The sequence below is a fragment of the Pseudopipra pipra genome, chromosome 2 (genome assembly GCF_036250125.1).
Source record: "Pseudopipra pipra isolate bDixPip1 chromosome 2, bDixPip1.hap1, whole genome shotgun sequence".
In the NCBI taxonomy this organism is placed as follows: Eukaryota; Metazoa; Chordata; class Aves; order Passeriformes; family Pipridae; genus Pseudopipra; species Pseudopipra pipra.
In genome coordinates this window covers 41,065,156-41,079,733 of record NC_087550.1, presented here as the reverse complement: position 1 = coordinate 41,079,733, position 14,578 = coordinate 41,065,156, and the positions used below count along the sequence as shown (strand labels likewise).

The window sequence follows — 14,578 nt, the reverse complement described above, 5'->3', positions numbered from 1 at the left end:
TTTTATCTACTTCTCAAAGGAGGCAGCAAATTGCTAGTGTTATGATGGGCAGATAGCTGATAACTCTTATATGAGTATCATTAAAAAAGCATGATATTTGATTTGAGAACTAGAGTAACTACTGGTGTCATCTCTTAATATGACATAGAGACAAATCTTGACAGGGCTGACTCAAGATTTCTAGTATGCACCAGAATAAAAACCAGAAAACATTCTTTTCTCATTATTAGAAGCTTCGCACCTTCAACTTGCAAAGAAAAGTTAAATTAAAATTAAAAGGAAATAAAAAATTTTGCAACTGTTATGAACCACATCATGGCTGCAGGTGATCATGTCAAGTTAAACAGTTTGTTATTAAAACACGCTTCTTTGCCACCAAAGGTTACATATCAGCAATAGTTGTTTGAATGTTCAAGAACCTATTTTTCATAAAGTTCTAATTTATTTGTCATTATTTATTGTTTATTCTTTATACATTTTTACGTCTAAATATCAAATCTCCAAGAGGAGTGCCACATACTGATTCTTCAAAGTATGTATGTGAAAGGCTTCAGTGTGTCGTGCTCTCTACTCCTGTGATAAATTTAAGTGATATGTAGAGACGCTTTGAACCACTTGGGCAGGACACAGAAGTTAATATATTGTCTTGCATGAACATGAAACCGACATTGAAAAGCTCTTATGTTAGTCATTAAAAGGGAAAATTGAAGATATTTTATTTCTTTCTACAATGAAAGAAGGTAGAAAAAAAAGAAAAATCTAATTTTGGTCTCACTTATGCTGTAAATCTATTGATTTCTGTCAAATTAGTCTTGCTTTTCACAACACATATGATCTCTGGTCCAATGTTCCTTTCTGTAGTCTACTAATTGGAAGTTTAAATACTTTTCCATTTCCTTGGAAACTTGCAAGACATTTTCCACTTGATTCTATCTAGTTTTGACTTCAAATGTCCTCCTACTCACTTGTAACAGAGTATCTTATTATCTGTAATGGGAAAGAGGTTTGATGACTAGCAGTGTGCTTTATCTTTGAGCAATAAACCTCAAACTGGGTTGAAAACACAGTATTTATTCAAAACCCACAAAACTGTGCAATGAAACTGAACTGGATTTAATGACAATATTTCAATTGAACTGACTTGCACAGTGTAGGTAGAGTATAAGTGGGTGTTAGTGCATTTCAAAATTGTAAAATTAATTGACAATAATTAATAACACCATGTAAACCAAGATAAATGTAGTATGACAGATCTTGTGTGAAGGTGCGTAGAGAACAATTGTATGTTTCTGACAGTGAAAAAGGTTAATGGCTGAGTGGATCCTGTAAACTGTGCGTGTGTACACATGTGTAAGAATCCCTAGCAGTCCAGCAATAATGATGCTCCCAGAAATCTATGTCTCCCCACAAACTAGAGTGTTGAACATAAATGTCCATGTAGGAACGCATCACTATATTCATTCTTTCTCATTGCAGACCCTACTTCTCTCCCCTCTCTCTTACAGTGCAAAAATCCTTCAGTATCTCTGGCCCCTGAACATCCCAGGATCTTCTTAGCCAAGACATTTTGGACAATTTTTGAGCGTGTTCCTACTGTTTCTGTGATCCAGTCCTAGTGTTCTTATCTGGCTCACTAATCATCTGAGCTCAACTCCTCATCAAGCTCTCCTTTACAGAAAAAAAGGCTCATCTGTAATTTTTGATAGTGATTAAAATTGGCACATCAGTTTCATAAATGTATCCAGGAAAAGGAATACAGGTATGACAGCCAAACCATAAAATCATAGAACGGTTTGTGTTGGAAGGGTACTTAAAAGATAATCTAGTTCCAGCCCCCTTCATGGGCAGGGACACCTTACACCAGATCAGGATGCTCAGAGCCCCATCCAACCTCCAGGAATAGGGCATCCACAGCTTTTCTGGGCAACCTGTTCCAGTGCCTCACCATTCTCATAGTGAAGAATTTCTTCCAAATATGTAATCTGAACATGAAACAGTATGTTGGATCATGGCCAGAAGAGACTATACAAGGGAAGAATTTTAGAAATAGGGGAGGTTTCTAGGTTGGCACAACAGGATTCTGTCCTAATTCACATTTAGACAAAAACTAATCACAGATATTAGCTGTGATTAGAATTAGTAGTTTACAATGGTTATTCCATTTTTGTTATGAAGACAACTAATAAAAAGTAGAATGGTTCGATTTTTGGGCTTTCTAAAAGCAAGCCTTGAGTTCTGTACTACGCAGTAGGAAACAATTCCATCAGGCAGGTTACACATCTTTCACACTTCCAAGAAACCAACATTCCATTGCTGTATAGCATTGCTGTTTTCTTTTGAAACGAGGCTCACATCCACAGCAGCGACACTGCTTAGCTGTGGCACAATTATGCTGACTTGCACCCTTCCTGTTTTATTCAACAGTGGTTTTGACAGTATTCCCAATGCAGAATAGAAAACCAGGAAACTGCGACTGTGGCAGTGCTGTAGTACCTTTGTTAGTACACTCTAATCTGCTTATGTAACAAGACTTTGGTTAAATATGAGCAACCAAACATCATTCCATGAATCCTTGAAAGTTTCCCTGAAAGTACAGGTTATTGTGTCCACTTCCTTTTGTTCCTGAAGAGGTTTAGGTTAGTCTGCAAGTGAAAAATACAGGTGCACATATATATATTGTACTATATAGAGATAACCTTTATGTAAGTTATTCAGTGAGACTGAATCATGGTACTGTGCTATTCTGCATGGCTTCTTTTGCAGCTTTCATTGCCATGGTACCCAAGTGACTTCTAGTAGTACATTAAGCAATGTGCCTGTCACTCGTCAAGAGAGTTCACTTCATCTCTCCTCCTTTCCCTTGTACAGGGAATAGGAGCTTTCAGCTTTTCTTTTTAATCTTTCTGAGTGAAATATCTCAGTCACTAGACTTGACTGAGTGAATGATGATGGAACAGTTTGTAACTTGCTGTCTGTAATGAAACCAATTAAACCAACTCTAAACTACACTTCCATTTCACACTAAATGCATCAGTTCTTCTTATCTGAGAAGACAGATGTATTTTCAGATTATGTACTAAAAAAGGTTCACAGAAGGGAGATAATAAGCAGGTAAAAGTTGCAATTTTTGTATCATCAGTCAGGGTTATATATTTTTTACTTCAAAAGAATGAAAGGTTAACACATGTAAAAGTCAGATAAAACTCAGTGGTGGGTTGACCCTGACTGGATGGCAGATGCCCACCAAAGATATTCTATCACTTCCCTCCTCAGGTGGAGATGGGAGGCAAAATATAAGGAAAGGCTTACATGTCAAGACAAGGACAGGGAGAAATCATTCACCAATTACCATTACAGGCAAAAGAAACTCACCTTGAGGAAAATTAATTTAATTTTTTACCAATCCAGTCAAAGTAGGATAATGAGAAATAAAATTTAAATCTTAAAACACCTTCCCTGCAGTGGCACAGGGGGACAGGTAATGGGAGTAGTGATCAGTTAATCATATGTTGTGCTTCTCCTTCCTCCTCAGGGAGAGGACTCATCACAGTCTTCCCTTGCTCCAGTGTAGGTACCTTCCATGAGGTGCAGTGCATCAGGAACAGGTTGATTCAGCATGAGTCCCCTTCATGGTCTCAAGTCCTGCCAGCAAAGATGCTTCAGCGTGAGCTCCTCTTTCCCCAGGGCCACAGGTCCTGCCAGGACCCTGCTCCAGTGTGGGCTTCCCATGGGGTCACAGCCCCCTTTGGGCACCCACCTGCTCTGGCACATGGTCCTCCAGGGGCTGTAGGTGGATCTCTGCTCCACTGTGTGCCTCCGTGGCCTTCAGGGGCACAGCTGCCTCACCATGAGCTGCACCATGGGCTGCAGGGCAATCTCTGCTCCAGAGCCTGGAGCACCTCCTCCCCCTCCTTCTACACTGACCTTGGTGTCTGCAGGGCTGTTCCTCTCACATATTCTCACTCCTCTCTCTGCCTGCAGTTGCTCTTGTGCAGTAATTTTCTCCTCTTCTTAAATCTGTTATCCCAGAGGAGCTACCACCATTGCTGATGGGCTCAGCATTGACCAGTGGTGGGTCTGCCTCGGGGCTGGCCGGCATTGGCTCTATCATACATGGGGGAGGCTTCTGGAAGCTTCTCACAGAATCCATCACTGCAGCCTCCCTCCTCCCACTACCAAATAACACACAAACTATGGGAAATACTGCCGTGAAGATCTGATAACTTTTTCCAGAACAGCAACTTCATTGTAATTCAATTTGCAGTTTAAATGTCTAATAAAACACTGCATAAATATCAATAATGGCTAATTCATTAAAAACAGCATATGTTCCTCTTTGCAACAGAAATACCAATGCATTAGCAAAGCTAGAATAATATATAAATTTCATTTTGGTGTTGGAAAGGCCTACAAGAAAGGTAATGAATAGTTAAAGTAATACTCTATTAAGAGTCTCCTTTCTCGTCTCTCACAGAAGGAAAGGACCACTCCTTGCTTCTTCATCTAAGCATCTTGGCATCACAAGTAATTCTCTTTAACCTCACTAGCTTTCAGATAGTTACAGAATGGAATCATCATCCCTAGACTATTACTCAAAAAAGGAAATAGATGCAAGTTCACTCCTCTGCCCTGGAACCATTCCAAAACAAATGTATCAAAAGGACTTAAGTACAACAGGACACACCACCTTTAGCCAGGGTTCCCATCATCTTGTGACTCAGACATCAGAAGATCTGTGCTTATCTGACCTCTAGTAGAAGTATATCCCACTCCTACAGTGCTGCATGTTTTTACCCTGTAAACAGACAATGGAGACTAGAGAATTGCTACAGTATGTTGAAAGAGAACTTTTAAAAATATAAATCAGGTTGAAAAGATTCAGAATTTCAGCTTAGCATCCTTTTCTCTTTCAAAGGTGCTGAACATTTTATGTTCCTATGACTTGGTCTGCCCAATGTTTCTGAAAAATCACACAGCTGTGTCATCACTGCAAGTTATGAGTGTGGCTTCAGAATTTGTGAAAAGTTTGGGACCTATGAGAAAGTAAGAGTACCTCTTGGAATGCCAGAACTTATGAAGCTGAAATAAGAATGAAGACTAAGGAAGGTTTGGGATGTAGGAAAGGCTGCAACTGAGAAAATGAGAAATGTCACCTGGAAGCTGAGAGAGATGCACAACTATCATGGGGAAGATGGGAAATAATACTAGGGGCACTCAAACAGTAAGCACAAGATCGAAGGAAGCAGCAAAATAAAATAGAGAAAGTGTCTATGAAGGCTCTGAAATTAAAGGTAGGATGGTATTAGCTTTAAGAATGAAGAAAAAATTCCAGAGGGGAGCAAAAGAAGAACAGAGGGAGGGGGGTAAAAAGGAGGCTGGAAGAAAAGATTTGAAACATCAGTCTAATATCAAATAGACTAGTTGACATGAAAGGGAGAAATAAAAAAAACCTTCAAACATTTTGGGAATATAGAAAAAAAACATTAAGTGGAGAAGCACTGTATCTTCATAACAGAGTAGAACAAGTGAAATTAAATGGTTATGCACAAGAGCAGTGGAATACATTAAAATTCCTCCCATCACAAAATATTCTGTTACTGGCAAACAATTTTCTTACAATAAAAATGTGAGATATTATCAACAACATATTTCTCAAATGCAAAGACTGCACATAACTTTGTAATATCTGTTTTTATAGTAATATGAAATAAGAATCAGCATGAGAACTATAAAATACACGTGGTATCATTGGTACTAAACCTCCTATTTAAAACAAAATATTCTTTAACAGAAAAAAATTATTTGCAAAGAAAGGAAGATTTCTAAAACCCATTAGAGAGTGATTTTAAGAGCCATAACTAGGAGGACAGAAGAAATTTCAGAAATTTGACTGCAGGTATTTCTGAACCTCCTCTAAAGACCACATAAATGAGCTGTGGATCTCTTTATACACCTTCTCCTCTTGCAGTTCAGTAGGTGAAACGAGTCTCAGAGGCTCAGGCACTTCTTAAAACCATGGTCTGGCAAGGGCTGGTGGAGAGTACAGGCAATGTATGCCTGCTTTGCAAATGACTGTACTGGGGTTAGCCCAGTTATTTTCTCAACACATCACCAAATCAGGGGAAGGTGTGCATGCCTAAAGAGTATAGGGCTGTGTGCTGTTCCAACACAAACACTGGCAAGAATTTCAATATGTGAACATATCCAGGAATGAGGGAACAATTTTATTTAGATGCACTAATTTTTTAACTGTACATTTACATCATTTAACTCTAAATATTCCCTTTTGAAATAGCCAGTATTATGTTTAACGTGAAAGATGCTATAGGTCATATGTTATCTCTTCAGTGCCTTACATTGTTTCCTAGTAAAGTTGTAATTATGTTATATTTCAAGTATTACAATATATCTAAGTAAAATATCATCGAACAAAGTGCTACCAGTGAAACAGAATTGAGAAATACAAGTGGACTGAGTTTTGCTAAAGGTTATTACTGCAAAAGCATTGGGTTTGGGTTGGTTTTTTTTACTATGATATGTGATATTTTGCCCCTGCACTTAACTGAAATTATTAGAGGTGATTCAAAATTGGTTCTTCACTGAAACAAGTGAACAGCACTTGTAAAAGGATGTTTCAGAGATGAAAGAAAGAGGCAAAGAGCTTGAAAAGGAAATGGAATTTGCGGGGAAATATTTCAATTTCTAGGGAAGACTTAAAGTTTCAGATTTTCTGCGTTTGCTGGATTAGCATTAATTTTCACTTACGCTCTTCCTAGACCACTTACACCAGAGCAACAGCACAGAGCAGGCTGAATTGCCAAGCCACAGTTAAGTCGAGAGTTCTGCTCCCCAGCCGCGGGAGCCACTGTCGGTCGCTCTACCGGTCCTGCCGAATTCCCAAGGGAGGTTTCGGTGGGATTCATTGTAGACCACCGCGGGCCGTGCTGTAGGAGAGCGGCGGGAGGTTGGCACTGTCCCCGCCGACACGGTCAGTGGGACATGGCCCCTCTCTGGGGCAGCACTCCCGTGCTGGGCTGCCCAGGGGGCTGCGCCGTGCGGTCGCAGGTGAGGCGGTGTCACGGCCAGCTCCGCTGTGCCGAGGCGCTGCGGGCCCGGTCGCCACCGCCGTGCGGGGCAGGGGCGGCCGGGAGCCGGCGGGGGCGGCGCGGAGGGGGCAGCGAGCGCCCCAGGGGAGGCGAGCGGAGCCCGCCGCCCTCCCACCTCCCGCCCCTTCCCGCCGGCCGGGGACAGCCGCGCCAGCTGACGCGCCGCAAACTTTCCTGCTCCCGCTCCGAGCTGCGCCTCGCCTCCGGCGCGGCGGGCGGCACCGGCTGCCCGTGACCCCTCGGCGCCGGGGCACGCAGGGAGCGGCCCCGCCGCGCTGCCCGCCCGCCTGGGGGACGCGGAGCTCCGAGGGGACACCCGAGCCGCGGTCCCGTGCAGCGGCGGCTGCCCGGGGGAGCCGCGGGACAACATGAGCCAGGCGCAGCCCTATGGCCCGCGGAAGAGCAGCTCCCCGGCGCCCGGGACCCGGCGGAACGACAGCCAGGACTACCTGCTGCTGGATGCGGAGCCCTGCGAGGAGAGTGCCCTGCCGCCCTACGCCTTCTATCCCGTGTGAGTCCCGCCGGCCGGAGCCGGGGATCCCTCCCTCTCTCCCTCCGCTGGCGCGGAGCTCTGCGCTGCCTCCCGCGGGAAGGGGGGAGGCGGCGGCGGGATAGGTGGTGGCCGGCGGGGGGCACGGCGTGGGGCTGGGGCTGAGCCCACGGCAGGGACCTATCATCTTCCCTCGCCCTCTCGGGAGGACGAGCGGGGTGTTTGTGTTTGGGAAAGGCGGAGGAGCAGCGTTGGCACCGCCGTGCCCAGCTGGCACCTGTGTCCTCCTCTGCGCAGCCCGTGGTGCCTGCCCCGCTGTAAGGGATGCGAAGCGTGGCTTGGGTTCGGCTGTGGAGAGTGGGGCGAGAGACGTGGGTTGTACATAAACCCAGTAGATACCGTCAGTTTTAATATAATTACAGAAATTTTATCTCCTGCAATCGGTTGCTCCCACTGAGAGAGTGCACATTGCAAGCATATGCATAAACCTGTCCTTTCATTACTGCATTTCGTCAGTCATATAGCCTCACACAATTTCATTATGCGAGTTTTGGCGGGTGAGTTTTGGCAAGTAGTTATCATTTAAAGCAAGGTATAACAACATGTGCAATAAAGCTAAATTACATAAGGATAAATTACAAAGGTTCCACGAACCACAACTTTTTAACATCCAGGTCGCTTAATGTTCAGTGTTGATAGTGTCCTTCTGGTTATGTGTGGTTAGCATGACTTCTGTAATTACCACTTGTTAACGCCTCTGAGGAGAAGCTATCCCACAGAGGGGGAAAATGGATGTTAAGCAGTGTAAGATGAGTCCTAAAATCTCAGATGATTACCAGAAGATGTGTACTTTCCTTTGTACAAATTGTATTTTGTTGCTTAACTGGTAAATCTCTATTATCAGTCTTTCCTAATATTTGCTGCTTTATCTTTGAGCAACTTACCAACCACTTGCCAGCTGCCTGGGTATAGGCAAGGAATAAAAGCAATGAAACTGGGAACACTCACAGTGGTTGAATATTTATAAACTCAGCTAAGAACAACCAGAGTTTTCAGAATTTGCTGCTGTTATGGCTATTCCTAAGTGTCTTTGTGGATCACTAATTCACTATGCTCGTGTAGCTATAACAGTATACATTATGGCACATCGGACTTAAACCTCATCTCAAAATATATGAAGACACCTGTTTAATGAATCTTTTCAGAAGAAAAAACCTTGTGATGGTTAGTTCAGAGATTGGTTCTCGCCAGTAGACTTCAGCTTGAACTAATATGGCAATTCTGAAGTTCCTTTGCCATTTACTCATTCAGAATGGTTGTGCAGCTGTGAAAGGATAGATCTCGCATACATGTTTCAAAGCTTCTCTTAAAAAAAATATCCACAAGTCTGTGGGGTGCTGCTGTCTTAACTTCAGGAGTATAAGGTCTTGGTCCAGCACACTCCCAGCGTGGAGCTTGCCTCTCATCATCTCACAGTGGTCAAAAGGAAAGCCTGCATCCCAATCAAGTTGCTCTATGGAACAAGGGTAGCACTAAACACAGGAATTTATCTCCAATTATGTCATGTCAGGGCCCTAGATGACTGCTTCTGTTGTACAGGTAAGTCCAGTACCCTGGAGTCCCTCACTGGTAGAAGATGTTTCCATCAGTCTTTGAGAGAATAGACAGAAGCTACCTGATATGCATAGAGGGTGTAAATTGAGAAATGTGCCCCTTCTCAAATTTATATAATCACTACTTAAAAAGGGTGCTTTAGTAGGCAATGCTTTTTTTTGCATGCATGTTAGGTGTGGGAAGCTGTCATTTGGGGTTTCTCTGGATATGGAAAAGAACCACTTCACATACATCCATAGACAATGCCTACATATGGCCACTGCCAGGACTTCCTTGGCTGGCAGGGATGAATGCAGTGAGTAAATAGGCTCCTCCAGGATACAGTGATTACCTAACACAGTTTCTGAATTTTCCTGCCTAAATTCCGCCTCCATCACATTTGAGGTACATTTTGCAGATCTGTCTTTTCAGCCAGAAGACATTAGTTTTGTTAGTGGCCTTCATAAGGCCAAACATATAATCAGATGGGCAATGTTTAGGATATATTTTTTTTACTCTTTATCATTTACATTCAGTAATAACACTTTTATCTACTTTTTTTAAAAAATCCTCAAATTACCAGTATTTCCTGATACTATTATGGTGATTAATGCAGAGTACAGCTGATGTCCAAAAAAAGCTGAGTTGTACCTCCTTTTAAACATTGCTGAGAGGGTAACATGCTTACTGGTGTAATAGTAATATGGCATGTGACTATTGCTTGAAAAGTAGTTTGATACTAAGGAATAGTTTTTCTCAAGTGGTGATTTAGTGCTAATGCTGACTGGGTGTGTTGTTTGTAGAATATATTTTTCATATGTTGTTTTGTGACTGCTGTTAAGTGATATAGTGGCTGGATAATAATAAACATCCAAACCATTTATAGAGAACCATTTCTGGTGGTTTTAGCTCTTCTTTCTGGAGAACAGTTCTATTGTGTCCAAGGTAGCTGCTACCTTTGTTGTAAATAAGACTTCAAGACTGTACCTTGACCTCATCAGCTGTGCCAAGTAGGGTCACACTGTCTTGTAGCAATGGGTAGAAGGTTTTTACCTTTATTTGTGGTATGGTGCAAAACAAAATTCTAATGGGATTTTGTGCTGAAAAATCTTGCTTTTCTTTTGAATTCAGAATCTTTGATAAGAAAACCACAATTTGAGCAATTTGTAGAATTCTTTTTAAGAATTTAATAATTATGTGTTATAAATTATATGCAAGAAATACTTTCTTCCTAATAGTCCTCTTCCATCTTGTCATCAAGTCTTGCCACTTATGTACCAAAAACATATTGCAACCTATATGTCAGAAGATTGACTCCTGAAATGCAAAAATGTGGATATGTTGGTTTTTCCCTCTTGTGCAAGTATTTCATTGGCAAAGAGCCCCATTTTAAGTTTTAAAATAGAATGGAAAGTACACTTTAAGGTCTAACTCCAAATCCTAGTGCTGATGTGCAATGGGATTTGAAAGTGATAGCACTTGTATGTAAACTTCCCCACTGAACAAATGTTATTGAAGAACAGATTGTTAGTGTATTAAGCTAGTGAGAAGACACTAATTCAGTCAGACATCTGCTTATATTGCTTATTTATACTTTAAAGTATTTTGTACTGTGAAAAATAAATGTTTTCTTATACATGTGAGGAGGGACAATTGTGTATTAAAATGTCAGTTGTAAAGTAAATGAGGCACACAAATTATCAGATGAAAACAGGGGAAGAAAGGTTCTGTTGTGCATAACTGTCTTGAGGCATAGATTATTCCTCAGCATTTGTGGTTTTCTGATCAAGTGTTTCTTGGCATTATCAAACCTAGTACATTTAAGACCCATTCTTTGTTAAATAATATGTTTTATGATTTCTTTTCTGCCTGCAATATAACAGCGTTTGCTATTGACAGCATATTTTTTATCTCTAGTCTCAACTGTCTTGCTTGAAATGACCTGTAAAATTATCTTCCAGAATCTTCATTAGACATAATCTCTTCAGGGAGTACTCTACAATGTGGCAGCTGTGTTTCAGATTGCCAGTCTCTTTGCTGAGATGTTATGTCTTCTGAAAATATGCTGTACTAGTTTTGTTGAGATCAAAAAGGTAAAAGAGTTGATATGGAGGGGGGTAATTTCCTTTTATAGCCTAGTGTATGGAACACTTTCCTATGATTTAGGATGATTTAGGATGGATCTACATAGTAGTGGGCACTGGAAAAAAAAAATCATGTCTGAGTCTCTCATATTCTGAGTGACTGAATGTAGTCCCTGAGGTCTTGAGTAAAAGAACAACACCATTATTTCCAAGGCCCAGAAAATGCAGCCTTTAGTTTGCTTTGCATATCCTGCCAGTATTAAGAGAATGCTTCACTTTCAACGTTGAGCATATCTTTATTTCAGTTAGGCTTTTTTCCCCACATATGTTAATTTCTGGCGAAGGCTTGTGGAATTTCTTGGGTTTGGTTGTTAGGCACTTTTGTGTTCACTATGTACACTCACTAATTTAACAGTGAACCTCTTTGGTCAGCTATAATATGTGAACAGTTTCCTATGCTAATACTTCATAATCAATTTTGCTTGAGCCATTGCAATATATCTGTAAGTTTATTTATACCCTAGCTCTTACATAGTTACCAAACAAATGAAAGTCACCTCCCTGTGGGACCTAATTTTATAAAACTGGAAGATTTCCATGAAAATATAACTCATTTTTTAAGTTTACGTGAGGAAGGTGGGGTAGTGATTAAGAAATGTGTGGGATGTATATGGGATACTTTTCACTGTAAATGTTAATAACAAGCATGCTCTTTGTCAAACACTCTCCCAGCAGTATTTGCCACCACAGAAGCTGAAGGTTGTAATAACTGGCTACTTGAAGAATTCCTGCCAACTATTGGTATCCCCAAATAAAGGCAACTTGGCATGGTGGGTCTGCGTCATCAAGCTGTGTTAGATTTTCCAGCTTTGTAAACATGAACAAAAGAAAATTTTAGCAGTTAAACTGTATTCATGAAATTCTTTATAACTTGGTTTCATATTTCAAGCTGTGATGCAGTCCAGGCAATGACATAGCAAAAAGCTTCAAACTTAAAGTGCATGCAATGAGTCTTACATACATGTTTGTGCACACACTTGTGAGTGTAGCCACTCGCACACAGGGTCTACTCAATGGGAGGCTTAAAGGATTTGTGTTGATAATGTAAGTTTTGTTAATTAAATGTTGGCAAAAAGCTTAATGGTAATTAAATGACATGCAGTTTTCTACAGAATGGATTAACATTTCTGTCTTGCAGTAGCATGGTTATTATTTGTTTATCACTGACAAATACGCAAGCAAGTGTACTATTTTTAGTGGAATAAGTTGTGGAGTATAATGTGAAGATGACTGAATGAAATCTGGGTTTATTTTTTATATCCATTTCTATACAACTACAGTTTTTCATACTATTAATACAATTGTCAGCATGGCTCTATTGTACCCCTCCAGCCCAATATGTTTAAATAAATATTTGTCAGTATTGGGGGTGGGGGGGAAGCAGACTTTGACACTAGGAAGGAAATGTGAGATTTACTACAAGAGTCCTGAGTAAGTGAAATATCAAGTATTGTCATTTTTAGGTGTGTTCTCAAAGCTATGTGGGAAGCGTGGATAGCTTGTTTTCCGCAAGAGTTGAATGTAGCTTCCTTTTATTTAAAAAAAAGTTACTGATCTGAATAAAATGCCAGTGTTGTAGATGTGGATTTGTGGATGAGTCACTTTTTTCATGTGGAATTGTAGTGATGAAATAAAACATGAAAAATAGTAGCAATATTAATAGTAAAAGTAAATCATGATGAAGCAGTGCGACGCCCACCTCTTTGCTCAAACATTCCTTCAGTAGTGCTCTTAGTCATAATACTGTTATTAATTAAAACCAAAATGAACCTTGCCCACTACCAGCTCAGAATAACATGACCAGAGTTCTTTTTTGTCCTTAGAACTTGATTAAATACTGGTTTTGATGTCAGTATTTACCTTATGGAAGAGATTAAAGAACTGAGGATATTTTGAAAAATATTTAGAATCTGTGAGGCCTTACTATGCAGGTAGAAAGAAGGATCATAAACCAAAAGATCATGGTTGATGCACAGAAAACAGAATACAGACCAGAAGGTCTGGTGCTGCTGCAGCACTAACAATTTTGCAGAATATTCAGTCCAGAGGGTTTTTATGAAACTTTGTGCTTTGCTACAAAATCATAGTCATAGAATGGTTTGAGTTGAAAGGGACCTTAAAGATCATTTAGTTCCAACCCGTCTTCCACCCGCTATATCAGGTTGCACAGGGCCCAACCAGGTTGGCCTCATATACTTCCAGGGATAAGGCATCCACAACTTCTCTGGCCAGCCTGTTCCAGTGCCCTGTGAGCAAAGAATTTCTTCCTAACAGCTAATCTAAAATCTTTCCTGTTTTAGTTTAAAGCCATTCCCTCTTGTTCTATCTGCATGTGTAAAAAGCCATGCACCCTTGTTTTCATAAACCCCCTTTAAGTACTGGAAGGTCTCAATGAAGTCTCCCTGGAGCTGCCTCTTCTTGAGGCTCAACATCCCTAACTCTCAGTCTGTCTTCATAGCAGAGGTGCTTTGGCCTGCTGATCATTTTTGTGGCCTCCTCTGGACCTGCTCTAACAGGTCCAAGTCATTCTTGTGCTGAGGACTCCAGATCTGGGTGCAGCATCTGCTGGCCATGCAAATTTTGAAAAAAACAGTGGATCTCTTACAAGTGGCACCTCATATTCTTTTGATTTAAGTCCTGGTCTACTGACAGTCCTGGAGTTATCCTAGATGGCCCAGGCTTTCAGCAGGTTCAAATTACAAACTGACTCAGTTGTAAGTGACCCCCAGCAGCAGCAGCCCCTCCTGACCTTGTGCACAGATAGGTGTTCTAACAGATCTGCGCTCAACCCAGTATGGTACACCAATAGATGTGCACATGACAAGTTGTAGTCCCTGAGCTGCACAGAGGACCTCATATATTTCCAATCAGGGCAAACTGCTGTACAGTTGAATTATTATTTTGAAGAGAGAGAATCTTGAATTCCCCATAACACATAGGGACCCACCACATGCAAGAAGGCAGTGTCTGACTTGGAGCTGCAGAGTAACTAGCCTGAGACCAAGGAGTCATTGGAAAGGCTTGGCAACCACAACTGTCTTGTTTTCTCCTCAAATATATTTTTAAGCTGATCAGCTTAACTAGCAAATAGGTATGTGCCCAGCAGACTGAAGGGGTGGACTACTGAGCTGGTCTGTTGCCTCCTGTTGTCTGCTGTCAACACTGGTGTTAGTTCAGATGGACATTTGGTTGTGCTGATTTTCCTCCTGGCCCAGTCTGGGTTTATCCTGTTGCACTTCTGATTT

General features: G+C 41.2%; 1 protein-coding gene across 1 annotated transcript in view; it reads left to right on the top strand.

Moving 5' to 3' along the window:
* The first annotated feature begins 7,356 nt into the window (after positions 1–7,356).
* The window catches only part of TRPC6 (transient receptor potential cation channel subfamily C member 6), an 81,869-nt gene continuing 74,647 nt past the window's right edge, over positions 7,357–14,578 (top strand). The window contains exon 1 of the mRNA XM_064645157.1: positions 7,357–7,617. Coding sequence (XP_064501227.1) covers positions 7,475–7,617 — 143 coding nt within the window. The 5' untranslated portion in view covers positions 7,357–7,474. The remainder of the gene's footprint in view (positions 7,618–14,578) is intronic.